This window comes from Dama dama, chromosome 17, assembly GCF_033118175.1.
Source record: "Dama dama isolate Ldn47 chromosome 17, ASM3311817v1, whole genome shotgun sequence".
Taxonomy (NCBI): domain Eukaryota; kingdom Metazoa; phylum Chordata; class Mammalia; order Artiodactyla; family Cervidae; genus Dama; species Dama dama.
The window spans coordinates 41,530,103-41,546,116 of record NC_083697.1 but is presented as its reverse complement, the minus strand read 5'-3'; the positions used below and the strand labels follow the sequence as shown (position 1 = coordinate 41,546,116).

At 37.1% G+C, this 16,014-nt stretch overlaps 1 protein-coding gene across 8 annotated transcripts in view; it reads right to left on the bottom strand.

The window, feature by feature from the left end:
- Window positions 1-16,014, bottom strand: part of FAM13A (family with sequence similarity 13 member A) — a 326,145-nt gene that overhangs the window by 295,454 nt on the left and 14,677 nt on the right. For 4 of the 8 annotated variants that reach the window (XM_061164404.1, XM_061164400.1, XM_061164403.1 and 1 more), the window contains exon 1: window positions 9,040-9,232. The exons of 1 other annotated variant lie outside the window; for it this stretch is intronic. In XM_061164404.1, coding sequence (XP_061020387.1) covers window positions 9,040-9,066 — 27 coding nt within the window. In that variant the 5' untranslated portion in view covers window positions 9,067-9,232. Of the gene's footprint in view, window positions 1-9,039; window positions 9,239-16,014 lie in introns of those variants that run through there. 3 more of the 8 variants (XM_061164401.1, XM_061164402.1, XM_061164407.1) reach the window with 2 other exon arrangements.

Sequence of the window (16,014 nt, the reverse complement as noted above, 5' to 3'; positions counted from 1 at the left end):
TATATGTTTAAAACCTAAATTAACATTCTTTCTGCTAACTGTTCTTTATTCTATCTTTTACTAAAGTACAGTCAGTATGTTGCACCTGTTAACAGTGTAAATAGGCAATCTTGGCATTATGGCTCAATAGTTTCAAGGATGAGACATGTAATTAACCTCACACACTTTGAACTGATTGCAAATTAAGCTAACTGTTTACTCAATATAGACTCCTACTACACAGCAAGTTTATATATAATCAAAGCAATAAAGGAATACTTGATTCATCATTTTTAATTGATAATTTAATTTAGGTTAATACTTTTAAAAAGATACATACTGTTTTTAAAAAAACTCTATGAAACAAAACACCTATATTTTCAGAGACATACAAAGTAGATTAAGCAGAAAAGTAAATCAACAGAAGACAGAAAACTATAAAGTCCAATTTGTGTATTATTGCTGCTAAAGGCAAATATGGGACAGGAAAGTTATCACAGACATCACACCAGCTCTAGGAGGAGTCTGGGGAGGATCAGTAGGAGCCCAGGAGTGGACATTGTTTAAAATCTCCTACAAATGTGTATTACTTTAAAGATAGAGCACACTCTGGGAGCTGAACAGGGCTCAGCTGCATAGAGGAAAAAGGTACAGAAAATATCTACAGGGACCCCAAGAGGCAGTTATCAGGAAGCACCAGGAAAATTCACTGCCTAATAGTTCATGACCCTGGAGAGCAAGTTTATGAAGAAAAGGCAGTAAAGCTCTCCTGACCAGGCGAGCTTCTGAGAGAAGGCAGAGCAATGGGCAAACAGAAGGGCCACATTCAAGAAAATAGTCCTTTGGTAGCAATACAGGAGGGAGTCTCAGGGTTGAAAACTTGAAAAGCTACCTTGGCCTCTCATCGCTACACCCCACAGGACCCTCTTGATACTGAAGTACAAAAATCCATCTCATTGAAATGTGAGTAAAGAAAAAGGAACATAGCCAGCAACTAAACAGACAGTATTTTTAAAAGAATAAAGGAACATCGTAATTTTCTTGAAATAACTCATTAGAAAAATGTTGCCAATGAACAAACAATAACTGTAACCTAACAAAATAGCAAAAGTTAATAAGGATGCCAAAAAGCACATGCAACAAAGACCAAGAAACTGTATTTCATTAAAGTGAAAAACTTTTATGCATTAAAGATACTATCGGCAGAGTGAAAAGACAATCCACAGAATAGGAAAAAGTATTAGCAAATCATATATCTGATATGTCTAATATCCAAAATATGTTTAAGAACATATGCAACTCAACACAACAAAACCCATTTCAAAAAATGAATAAACACTTATCAAAAAATGATAGACAAGTGGCTAATAAGCACAAAAATGCTCAATTTCACTACTCATTAACCATATGCAAATCAGAACCACAATTAGATATACTTCACTCCCATCAAGATGAAAAGTGAAAGTGTTAGTCGCTCAGTGGGGTCTTTGCAACTCCATTCATTCCCTTCTCCAGGGGACCCTCCTGACCCAGGGATTAAACCTGGGTCTCTCGCATTGTGGACAGATCCTTTACTGCCTGAGCCACCAGGCAGTCCCCCCATTAAGACAGTTACTATAAAAAAAAAAAAACCAGAAAATAAAGAGCTAGGTAGGATGTAGAAAAACTGGAACCCTTATGCATTGCTGGTGATGATGTAAAATGATATAGCACTATGGAAAACAGAGGTTCCTCAAAAAATTAAATATAGAATTACTGTATGATCCATCAATTACACTTCGAGTATATAACCTAAAATCAGGAACTAAAATAGGTACCTGTAGACCAATGTTCATCATAGCATTATTCACAACAGTCAAAAAGTAGAGGTTACAATTCAAAAGCCTATCAAAAGATGAATAAACAAAATGTGAGGTGTGTGTATATATATACACACACACACATAAATATAAAGACAAATGTAACTATACTATTTGTGTATTTACCCTGCTTTTGCTTCTTATTCTGGAGGTCTTTCCATATTAGCACATATATTTGCTAATATTACACTATAAAGACACTATAACTGACTTAACCAATCTTATTTACTGATGTTTAGGTTGTTTACAGTTCTTGATATTACAAGTATTTCAGCAATAAGCAATCATGAAAACATTTCTACATAATTGTACAAATACCTATAAGATAAATTCTTAGAGGGACAATTGCTAGATGGACAGGTTTATAAAGCTGTAATTTTTTTAATACTACCTCCAAGAGTTAAAAGAGGAGCTTTTTGCTACTAGATTATATGAAAGCAAAATAAATTCCCCTTTAACTTAAATTACTGTATAAATCATAAATTTTAATAAGTATTGCCACATTGCCCTACAAAAATGCTTTCATGGTTTACAGCTTGATTCATAGCATATGACAGTGCCTGTTTCCCATTTTATCAACCATGAGTACTAAAAAATTTCATGAATTAACTATGAATGAGATTGAGCAATTTTCTTTGTGAATTTGCATTTGTTTCTTGTTTGTGAGCCTCCTAGTCATAAGCTCTGCCTAGTTTTAATTGGGTAGTTTTCTTGTTTCCTACTGATTTGTAGGAATTTTTTTGTATATTAAAGTAATTAATCTTGTTTTAGTCATGTGTGTTTTAAATATCTGTTCTAGTTTCCTTCTGGCATTAACTTACGATATTTGTGTTGCACAGACATTTTTGGTTATTTGGCAGAAAACTTTACCCATCTTTTTCTTCAAGGCTTGTAGCTTGGGTTTCCTTTGAAACATATTCCTTGATCCAAAATTAATCTTTAAATTTACACATGTGTTATTCTAGTATTTTTATGATTTTACTTTGATATTTATATCTTTGATCCATCTCTAGTTGAAAGAGGAAGAAATACAGCAATTATCCTTCTTCTAGTAGCTAGTCATTATTAAACTGTTTTAATTCCTGTTATTTTGATATCTGATATACTAAACTCTCCCAACTTAGTCTTAAAGGAGTAACTAATAATTCAGAATTGTCATAAAATAAAATCATATAGAATCTTTCCATAAAACACTCATTTTGAATGATAAATTTAAATAAAAATCTCCAAACTGCCTGTTACCTATATGAACTTATATTTAATTATATGACACATAAATAATTATGCTATGACTTGCTATACTACCCCTTCATCAACTATTGTCATATTCATATTGTCAATTCATCGTTACAGAGAACAACTCAAATATGCTTTCTTATGATTTCTATCTCACAAACTACTGGATACAAGCTTATCTGAAATTTAGTTTCCCTAGGTCAGCTTTAAGATATGAAACAGAATTAATCAAAGTTATCATTATAGTATAGTCTTCCCTACTTAACTGGCCTAATTCTTCCATGCTAGTTTGCATTTTCCACCACTGTAACTAAAATCTCCCCCAAATCTTCTGCACAGGTATTAACAAATTAAACCCATCCACAGAGCCAACCATTCTTCAAAAAAAACAAACCCTGAAATAACCTAGATACTACTGACTTTACCCACACTGAGGAGATACATTTATCTATCACTCTGTTATTGACCTATTTTGTTTGACTTCTGATTCTGAAGGGCAAACATGAAAATTCTCCTTGCAACACAATTCAAATGTGAAGACAGACACATCTTTGTTTGACTATTAATCTAGTCTTCTTCAGTACTTGGCTTAGTGTTTAAAAAAACAAAATTAAATGTTTAATCCTGTTTGAAATTTGATCTAAATCCAATAATATAAATAGTCCCTTCAGATTATAGAGTTCCTTTTATATTATTTAAAGCAGATAATGATTGTATTAAGGAAACCACCTTAAGGCAAGCAGACAGCCATGTAACAAAGATAATATTTTATGATGCTGTACTGTTCACAATGTATTTTCACATTAGTGTTTGTTTGGTTTCTCACAACAATCCAGTTCAACTACTGGTACTCCCTTGTGACAGATGGAAAGTGAGAGGTTAAACATCTTGCTCAGGGTCATGTTGGGCAAGCCAGGAAGTGGCTGAGCCAAGACTCAAAGCCATGTCTCCAGCCTTTCAAATCCTGCCTCATTCCAATGCATGATGAGCTTTCCCAAACCACAGAACAGTAAGTCATCAAATGATGAGGTGTATTAGTTGTTTCTGATGCAAGCAACTGAAATTCCAGCTTGCACTAGCTAAAATAATAATGACATTTACTAACACATTAAAATAGTACTAAGGAGTTGAGAGGAATGGAAGCCTAACTTGGTAGATGCAATAGCTCATGCCATTTATTGATCAATTAACTAAAAGCAGATCTTTAGGCTGCCCTCTCTCCTCATATCTGCCAGCAGCACTTGGTGTACTTAACTCATTGTTTACATTGAGTAGGGAGTGGGAGACAGACTGCTACCCTAATCATGGAACATATGTCCTTCTCTTTGTTTGGTTTGAGCAATTTAGGTTACAGCCAGGGAGACTGTTTGTTTACACATGTTCCAACTATCTTTGCATTGAGGTGGGAACATGTGACTAGTTCAAAGCAATGAATCATGAAAAGAGTAATGAGTCACTTCCAGAGTGAGGCAGATAAAAATATGTGTGCCTCCTCCATTTCTTCCCCTGATATAACTTAGGGGATACATGCTAATATGCTAAGATAATAAACAGATCACAGAATGGAGGAAGCCTCCATACCAGAGCCACCAGATGGGACAGAGATTCTGACAACGTGCAAGAGACTCTAAGTAATCCACAAATTAATTTTCATGCCCCAAGCTACTGAGATTTCAAGGTTTATCTACTGGAACATGCAGTGCTAATTACCTTGATTGACGCAGATTACATGCCCACCTGAGGGAAAGCTATGCATTGACCAGACTGAACATCATCTGAAGATGGAATGGATGTGTGGGATCTTTTGACTACATGCAACTTCACAGTAAGAATTCCTGAGATATTCAATTGGAGACTCGAACAGTTAAAAGTACAAAACATTAAAAAAAAAAAAAAGTACAAAACATTTATAATTGTCCTGCTAATTCTTGTTAATAGAAAACTCTGCATTTACACAAAAAAACACCCCCAAGACGACAGATGCCTTTGCAAATACACTCTCAGATGCTTGAGGGTCTTCAAAAATAAAATATACCCAGGGAACTGCAAAACCTAGGCCATGACTGATCTGTCCTGTGCAAATGTTTCTTGAACAACTACTACTGCCCAGTCCTGAGCAAAAAGTAAGTAATGCAAATAAGACATGACCCTTTCTGTCCAAACTGTTGCCTACTGTGCTGTGGTGCTGCGCTTAGCTGCTCAGCTGTGTCCAGCTCTTTGGGACCCCCACGGACTGTAGCCCACCAGGTTCCTCTGTTTGCGAGGATTCTCCAGGCCAGAATACTGGAATGGGTTGCTATGCCCTCCTCCAGGGGATTTTCCCAACCTAGGGATCAAATCCAGGTCTCCTGCATTGCAGGCAGATTCTTTACCATCTGCGCCACCAGGGTTGCCTACTAGATGACAGAAATTATGCTAAGAAGTTAAACAGACAGTCAAATAGTCCCCAAAATCTACTATCAAGGTAGCATACTGCTCAATGTCTGAGATCAGAGTATAGTAACATAACCAATATTTAAACTCAGGTACGCCAGACTCCCAACAAAGCCCATGCTTTTCAAAAATCTCAAATAAAGCTTAAAAAAATTAAGAAATTCATTACAGCATTTAAGAAACCTAAATATAGTCTGCATGGAAGGAAATTGGTACCAAATAATCAAACTAGGAACTACCAAGAGGCTATCTCTGATGGTCTTGAAACTCTGCTCTTACATAATATTTGTTTGCTATATTATTTAGGAAGATTTGGTTCAGCTAAATTGAAAACAAAAGAAACTGTAAGGAGAACAGATAGAACTAAGTGTTGACAGTACATAAGGACATAGGATAACTTGGTAGACATAATCTACATAGAAAAAAAAATGAAGATAATTAAGAAGGGATGAAAGAACCAGGTTGAGCACCTGGCATTTATGAGACACCAAATATCTATGTCTTTATTAAGTTGCCCATTGATTTTACCCATTCTGGCCCCATGTGCTTTCTGCCTGCGATATGCACATAAAAATTCATAGCTGTGCAGTGGTGTCTTAGCAAGTTACAATTACACCTAGGCACACTTGCCCCTGACGACAGAGCAAGTTGTGCTGTCTCCAGATACACTCCATCCGCTGAGCCAGCTCACACTCAATCCTGGTCTTCAAAAATGTAACACAATCAAAGAAGGTTGATATGGTCAAGAAGGCAAGAAAGACAGGAAAGATAAGCATTATATACCACAGGATTTGGGGAGTGTGATCTTTCGGTCCCATTTAAACACTTTCTAAGTAGGTAAACCTACCTCATCTTTTCCCCCTTGCTTTGTGCTGTGTCTTAGGTTGGTGCAATAAATCTACAAGAGTATCCTGATTTGGTCCGCGAGCCTTTTTGTACTGTGGCCTGTCTGCGCTGTGTGTATAATAAGCTAGCTGATAGCACCAGATGGGGAAGCTACAGGAGTGTATGTGCCCACATTAGGGACAAAGGTGATAAAGCCTGGGATACCCCTCAAACTGTAGCCAGTACCACCAAGAGTTGGGGCTAAGTCAGGACAGAGTGATAGCTGGGGCCTGACAATACCAAGAGAACTGAACCCCAAATTCACCAGTCACTGACTTGGTCCCTAAACTCACTCACACAGCAGAACAGTCAAGAGTATAAGAACCTACACAAAGGCACTCAAGGCCCCCTCTTTATTCATCCATTAGAACATCCACCCCCCAGTCTCAGCCCACTTATCCTCAAAATGACCACATGGCACCTTGGACAGAACTGGAAGGGCAGGGAATCTGAAAGATTCAGAATTTACCTAGTTCTATTGACTTGTCATCCAAAGAAGGCTTGTCATCCAAAAGTGTATTAGAAACTAAGTTAACGCCAGTTGGCAAGTATGTTTCCTGTTCTGCCTGGGGGTGATTTCTGACGAAAAGTAAGTATGTCACAGTAAAGAATCAACCTCTTCTATGTAATTTAAGTAAGGGTATGAGTCCATTACAGTTTTACTAACTGCACTAGCAATTTGGAAAACAGAAAAAATCAAAAGGAAACGAGAACGAGAAAGTCAATAGAACTAGGAATTTAAAATCTTTAAACCTGTCTTCCCACTTCAAGAATTCATGCACACACACCCATACACACACTTTACAAACATTCGGTACTCAATTATTTTGTCTTTAGAACAACGATCTTCAGTAACAGGACACTGAGCAGTTACTACACATATGTCTAAGTAGCAAAGTTCCAAACTGTTAAGTTTATGAGCCCATATGCACTCATTCATGGTTACTTAAAGTTCTCACTTCTCTGTCAGAAACACAAAGTGTTTTGATCTTCAATAGCCTTTTTTTTTTTTTTCAGAAATACTATGCTTCGATTCCTAAATATGTGCTTCCTCTTATAATAAAATTGAGACCAAGCTAAAGTTAAAGAATAGGAATGATTAAGAATTATTTCTCCTGGGAGCGAATAATCTCTTAAATTGTATGATTTCTATATCAACCTTAAATGAAATTTTGTATATATTTTGGATATAAATTAAGGAAATATGGAATTTCATACATGGGTTAGTCTGCATTTTAGTCAAGGTAAAAAGCAATATATGCAACTAACAGCAAGTAGCAAAGATCCAATCAAACAATCAGATGTCTGCAAATGTCAGGACTAACAGGTCAATCTGCTGCTTTACTCGACGCATTTCCAGCTCTAAAGTCTTTCTTTCATAAAGCTGGAAAAATGCAGACCTGTGTCTGTAGTCAAATAGAAGTTCAGTATTTTCCACAAAGAAAAATAAGATCTTGAAGGAAACTCTTTTTTGGGGTGATAAAAAGATTACCAGCTGCACACCTAGATGCTACAGGCATCCAAGCATCGGGGCTGAAAGGGAAAGAGTTAGGAAGACAGGAACACAGGATGCTGAGAAGTTCTGAGCTGAAAACCAGGGACTTATCCTACAGTTCTACTAAGAAAATTCAATCCGTGGGGCTAGTGCACCATCTGGTGGCCATTCTGGGCCTATGTGTCAAAAATTTCCCAGATGTTTCTAGATATTTTAGGATGTCACCAGAACTACAACAAAAATACAGTTCATTCTGACACTTCACAGGATCTGATCAAAATGTGATGAAACACTAGAGAGCAGTTAAGGATGATAACACAGAGTAAGATATTTCTCATTTAGTAAACCTCCAGGACAAATAAAATGCCCCTTGGAATACAGTACCAATTTGAGACTGATTTTCTGTGTATTAATTAAAAAGATTTAATTACAGCATTCTGTAATTTATGTAATTGTAGATATATTGGGTTATTGCAAAAGATTACATGTAAGCACCAAGAGAACTGCTTTTTTTGAAAATTCATGAATTTCAGCCCTAGAAACACACACCTTTCTCCATGGATTTTATATCAGTGTTATTTATTACTGCTACTGTATTATAACCAGAAATTTGTATGGTTGGTTGAGGATTTTCACACGTTGATCACCTTAGTTCTTTCACCATCACTTTTAGCAACCATGCGAAAACAAAAATTCTAGAATTACTAAATGAAAACAAAAAGTGAAATAGAAAAATGGTACATACATTCTTGGAAGCAAAGAAATTGACGGTTATTTTAATTCTTTTAATTTGCTCTCAATCTAGGCACAAGATACTTCCAATAACTACAATTTAACTCATACTTAACTCAGAACAAGAAAGTCTAAAACGCTGGAGAGTGATCTACATACAGTATGTAAGTTTACTTAACTGGGTAAACTCAGCACACATCTTCCTTCATGTGGAAAAGGAAAGCGGACAAAAATACGGAATACCACCCCCCAATACTGCTGAATGTCCATGTGAATAGTTAGGAATTTAACTTCACAAATCTCCCCACACCTCCTAAGAAGGAAGAGCAAAGTCACACAGACATCTCCTCTAAACCAGGAGGGCAGAGACCTCTCCCGGGCCCTGGCAGCGCCCACGAGACAGCGGCGGCCTTTACTCACACAGATGGCAAGAGCTCCAGCCCCCATCGCGCCTGGCAGATCTGACGAAGCCTGGATGAAACGATCGAAACGCCACCACAACACTAAAGTTCCACTCGGTCGATAATGCTCTGATGTAAAACGCAGCTCCAGATCCAGAGGCCCCACGGAGAGCCCAGGGCAGCTCCTAACATTTTCGGAAGTGTGGGTTCGCTTCTGATTTGGCTAAACCCACATGGCTGGGAGGGCTGCCCGGAGTTGAAATCTGATCCACAGCTTCCAGGACTGGTGCACGGACCCGGTCACGTGACCCGGGTCTTAAGTCGCTGACATCTTTTGCTTAAACCTGACTTGTTAGATGCCACACACAGGCTTCTTCAGTTCAGAAAACACCAATTACCTTAACAGGTGATGTTCATTCATTAATGGACTTAATTTTAAGTGCAGAGAGCAAAGGCACATTTGCTTCCATCGATACTCATCTCTAAGAAAAATTCACCTATTTACACTCAGGTTTAAATCTGAAGGCATATTCCTCACTTTTCTAAGGCAGAATCAGTTCAATGTTATCGAATTTTCTTCCTTCCACCTTTATTCTGTCAGCATTGTTTCAAATGATAACACCCTACTTTATTTAAGTTACACACTGCTTCTAATTAGTTTCAGATTATCTTACATACATTGGTGATAAACATAGACAACATGTTTCCAGACAACCACAATTCAACATATGTGATTTATGGTCTGGAAAATGAGCCTCTAGCTGACTTTTCCAGAATTTTCTACCCCACATGCCGTGTCATTAGAAAATCTCATTTGACAATTTCCAAATATTTGAGCGGATAGGTAAAATATCCATTTCATACAAGCCAGAAGGAAACAGTACTTTTTTTTTTTTTTTTTAATTACTGCTTTTCTGTCAAATCTTTTTAACTGGCACATTTAAGAGAATGGTAACAAATATTACATGGGAAGTTTCACTTGACCCAACTTGAAAAGACTTAAATTGTCCCCAACTACAGAACATATTAATATTTAATCTTAAGGGGAAGAGGTGGGAGGAAAAGGGAAAAATGAAATCAGGTCCCATTATAATACTTTTCTCCAAATAAAGTATTCTTTGTCTAACTGCAGCCAACCAAGAGTACCTACAGAGAACCCAAGAGAGCAAATCATACTAAGCAATCCCCAAGACGTGACCGAATAGGTTTTATTTCCATGGTGCACATGAAACACTGCAGAGATTCTACTTTCACAAGGCAGAGCAACACAATCCCAAGGCCATACAAGGGAATGGTGCTGGGACAATGGACAGAATCCTCTCTATTACAAAGAATACATTTTTGTTTCATTTCTACATTAATCTAGATTTTAATCACTCTGCTTCCCGTTCAACCATTAGGAAATGAGGCTGATTACTAAAGAAAATTGTAACAAACTTTTTCTAACAAAAAATTTGTCTTCTTTTTCTGATTATATAAATATTGCTGGTCCATGGTGAAAAATAAAAAGATTAGGTCATCTCAAGACCCATCATCCAATGTTACCCAATCAATATGCATTACCTACACTGGGCCAGGTGCTATATATCTTACCAACAATGTATGTACCTTTTCTCCTAGATCATCCAATGCGGGGAGGGAGGAGTAAATAAAGAAACCTCTTGATTAATAAATGTAGAGATGCTAATAAAGAAGCCAAGATGTAGCAAAAGAATAACAGACAACACCCAGAAACATTTAACATATTTACTTCCAGAATCTTTTCTATGCTTTTTTTAAAATGCAATTTAAATCCAATTTCTGATCATTTTAAATCCTAATATTTTTACTTAACATCTCATCAGATCCCATATTGTTAGCACTATAAACTATTTTAATCATGCATAATACTACATTCTGTATATATAACCATTTAGTCACTTTCCCTAAAATGTTTTTAGACATTTATATGGTTTCCAATTTTATGTATGTATGATTTTAAATAATGCTTTGTTCTCAATCTGATTTTTTCTTTCTAGTAAAGACTCCTGAAAATGAAATTTCTGAATCACAGAGAATATGAACATGTATCAAGGCTCCTGACACACACTGGCTCTGGCAGTTTATATTCTTCAACTTACCCTATCCAAGGTCTGAATATTTTGTAAAGTATTTCCTAATTTAGTGAAAATGATTTCTCATTTTCAAACTTACATTTCTTTTTTATAACATTAAAGATATGAAAAATCCTTATTTGTCATTTGTACTTATTCTGTGAACTGTCTTTGATCTATTTTGCTTACCAAATGGAGTCTTCTCCATTGCAGTATCTTTTATAGGGTCATTGTAAAGATCAATGATATAATCCATAAAAAGCACTTATTTTTATTGCCATTTGCCTGGTGCTATGCTAACAACTTTGGATGCTTATCGTATGGTTTGACTATATGTATCTACTTGGAATTATTTCAAAGTATGGTAAAAGATGAGGATTTAAATTGATGTTTTATTTTCATATAACTACTATGGCCCAGACTGTTAACTCTCTCCAGTGTATAATCTCTCTTTCTGATAATATTGGAGCTCTTTCTCCCCCTGAGTTGTGGCTGAGCCCACAGTTACCCAGTTGGAGACCACATTTCCTAACCATTCACACAGGTAGACAGGGCCAAGTGATCAGATCTGCATTAACAGAATGTGTACGAACAGAGTATGTGCACCTTCTGTGTCCTGTGCTTAATAGGAAATCCCTTGCTTCACATTTACTCTCCCTCCCTTTCAAATCCCCTCCCCTTCATCACAAGCTGGAATGAGGATGCACCAGAAACCTAGCTCTGACCATGGAGAAGATGGACAATGTCCCAGAAGACAGTAACTTGATGAGACAAACTCTAGACCTCTGAATGACCTTGAGGAGTACAGCATTCTTATAAAACTAGACCAAATAAAATTTATGTGGAGATGAAATAAGATTCCCAGTAAGATACTATATTTGAAGGTCCTATATGTGAATATACATGTATGTATATAAAACAAGTTTGTCTTTAGCCTAACTCATATACTCAACAAAAACTCAGTCCCATTTATTGGACAATTTCCCACTTATGATACTATGTATACTAATATATTAAATTCATAAATACACACACACATATACATGTACATACTAGGGTATATTTTTCAGGCTAATATATTCTATATAATTTTTTATCCTAGTTCTATATCACTTTTATAATATTTGAATAATTTAACTTTATAATTGATTTAAATATCAAACAAAAATAGTCTTTTTTCATTCTCCATCTCTTTCAAAATTATTGCTCTTCTTCCAATTTTTAATGATGAATTTCAAAAGCATTCTGTAACATCAGATCAAATTCAAGAATCAAAAATTATACTTCCTGTTATTGTTTCTAATAGGTGTATATTTATCTTTTTTCTACTTTTGGATAATACCATAAAAGGACAATGTAAGGAGGGAAAAAATTTAGTCCTAATTCCCATAACTTCTTAAATACCATTATAAAGTAAAATTAGTACTGTGATAACAAATTTTTATCCTTATTTTTCTGTGGTGACTAGATATCATTTGTTAAAAGAAACCCTGAATAGGCCATTTAACAAAAAGCATCAGAAGACTCTCTTGACTGCAAAGTTTGTTTCTTCGTGGAATATATCTGTTATCATAGCGTGAAATTTTACTATTTTCCTGACCCTCGAATGAATGAAAGCAATAGTAGAGTTCAATTAATTCTAGAAAGCTCTCTGAGCTGTCATATATGTATATTCCTGATTACTGATTTATAAAGAACTTAAGATACACAAGCCACAGTCAAGAGAGTTGCTTATATGAATTACTGATTCTCCCTAGAAAGGATAGAGGGATTTTTTAAAGTGCATTACTGAAGAGTCTGCTCTGGTGGGCTAACTCCATGACTACATCCAAAAATGCTGAAAAGGCATGGCCAGGACAAAAGATGTCCTATTTTCAAGAAGATTCCTGGGTACCCTGGAGAAAGATGTCAAGGTTATTTCACAATGGATGGTCAGGCCCCCTCGGACACTGTCATTTAAATCACCCTTTGACCCAGGAAGATTCATGGAGGAAGTTAAAAGGACCAGGTCATCCTCCAGCCTCCAAAAAACCTAAAAAAATGCTTTGAAGCCAATCCCTCTAATGTCCTTTGACATTATCCAGCTAATGGATATCAAAGGACACAATCTTTTTACTTGGAGTAGATACAACGGATCCCAGAAGAAGAGCAGTAGCCTGTAGACACAGTACCATTAGCCATGCAGCAGGGACCAGCAAATAGCAGGGTGGCTTGTGGTGGTAGGTGGCAACGGTAGCATGAAGCACTGGTGGCCCATTAGAAATGGGACAGTCTTTTTTGGGGCCCAAAAAGACTCCAAGCTGGAGTCTTTACTCCAGCTCCTGCCCTAGCCCAGCTATTTCTCAATGGGACTCCCAGCCTGGCCCAGAATCAATGACATTCTGCTAGACAGGATATCAGAAGTCAGCCAGTCAGCAACTATTTGGTATTTATATACTCTCTGTCAGACAGAAGGGTTCAGATATTTTGGTGTTTGGATCCCTCACGGTGGATGCACTTGTTCTATAACAGGGTCAGCAAACTAGCCTGTGTGCCAAATACAGCTTTGTTGTTGTCATTGTTTAGTTGCTAAATTGTGTCCAACTCTCTTGTGACCCCAAGGACTGTAGCCTGCCCAGCTCCTATCCACGGGATTTCCCAGGCAAGAATACTGGAGTGGGTTGCCATTTCCTTCTTCAGGTGATTGAACCTGTGTCTCCTGAGTCTCCTGCACTGGCAGGCAGATTCTTTACCACTGGGCCACCAGGAAAGCCCTGCCAAATGCAGCTACTCTAGACCAAATCTGGTGACATGCATCTGTTTACATATGCATATGGATACTCTGGCAGTAGCAGTACCATGGCAGAACTGAGTAGCTGCAACACAGACAGAACACATGACCCAAAAACCTAAAATATTTGCATCGGACCCTTTATAAAGTTCACTGACCCTTGCTCATTACTGGGGGTTGGATTCCTCATATACCTACTGAAAGACTAGTCTATGGACTAGTTCCTTAGAAAACAGGAGGAATGAAGTCTTTATTGGGTGTGTTAATCTGCTTTATGGCAATGGCTACATTATGTGGGATCAGATCTATTTGAACCTTCTCCTATGTATTTTCTGAAAGGTTTCCCTGAAAAAGGACCACTTTAAAGCTGATGATCTCCTCTCTGTTCTGAATTTAGATGCATTTCCATTCCACTTCAGGAGAAAAAAATATTACCATGGTCCTAGGAAAAGATTGATTACTTTGGAGCCAAGGAAACCAATAAGCGAAATAATTAATTTAAATCTGTTCAACTGGTAACCTGCTTCAGTAAACCGATTGGTTTTTTAAGCCAACCCATCACTTCTGGCCAACAAAGAAAGTTCTAATAAACATGCCTCTGAGTGACAACCAATCAAAAAACACCTTATTGGAATAATCACTCTCCTTCAGATGATGCCAACACCCCCCAAAACTGCACCAACTCTAATTCCACACTTCTTAAGTAAGACAGCAGTCTGCTCTGCTGACAAGACTGCCTGACCAGCATACCTTCCCCTTACTACAATAGTAAAAAATTCAGCTGTCTTTTCAGGTTTTGAGTATTGATTTCATTAGTCTTGGACACAACCCAAAGTTTACAAACCCTGAATCTGTGGGTCATTCTTTAAGCTGCATTGTTTGATCTGCATCTCTATTACTTCCTCGCTAGCTTCCTACTGCCCCTTCTTCTAGTGCTATTTATAGCTCTGCTTCAACTATCAGCATGCCCCTTGGCTGAGGCTAGACTGCTTGACATCATTTCCTTCTTGTCTGGAAGCCAAAACAGATCCACCACACCAATCTCCACAACAGGAGAAAATCAGGGCCCAGCCCACTATGAAGTTGACAAGAGGGCTGATTTGGGAACAGGAAGCACTAGATATCTATGGTAATCCTCCAAGCCTCAGACCTGGGGAACAAGAGAATAGTCACTTTTTTTTTTAATTGAGGTGTAGATGATTTACATTATATGTTTCAAGTGTACAACAAAATGATTCACAACTCGAAAGATTATACTCCATTTATAGTTACTATGAAATATTGGCTATATTCCCTGTGTTGTACAATATATCCTCATAGTTTATTTATTTAATACTCATTTTTTTGGAAAAGTTTTACTTTCCCAATAAATTTGTTAAAGCCATAATTTAACTTTTCAATTTCATAAGCACTTATGTACAATGCACAATGTGTACCTCTTATTAATATTCTAGGAATTATGGCTAAGGAGATGTACAGGAAATGGTGTATTACTTGAACTATGAAGTATATGTAAAAATATTTAGGACATCAATTGCACAATTTGTGAAGGTATTCTGTTCTACCATTTTGTATCACTTCCATAGTGATTTGAAAGGCCATGGACCTGTACTTGGGTGAGCATTACTATTGTTAGCAATCAACATGTGTGTGCATGCTCAGTCGCTCAGTTGTGTCCAACTCTTTGCGACCCCACGGACTGTAGTTCGCCAGGCTTCTCTATCCATAGGATTATCCAGGCACTCAATACCTACTGTTCGTCATTCTGCCAGCTTCAGTTTACAACTATCTCATGGTCCCTGAAGGCACTTGAGTCTTAATCCTTCAATTACCAAATAAAATACACTAAATTGTACAATCAAATTTGAAATGTGAGCACTTAGTCTTTGAGAAAAGGCTAAAATTGGAAGACAGAAAAAGATGGGATGGACGAAAGTGATTGGAGCTAGACCATCAAGAAGGCAGGTGTTGAGCTGACTTATACAGAGGTCACTGACCAGGACAGAAGGGGAAAGAGAGGGCATCTAACATGGGTCTGTGTGATGAGCAGAGAAACTGACACTAACCGGAAAAGCAAGGGGTCTTAAATAGCAAAGAAACACTGGCTTGACTTCATAAACAATGAGAAACT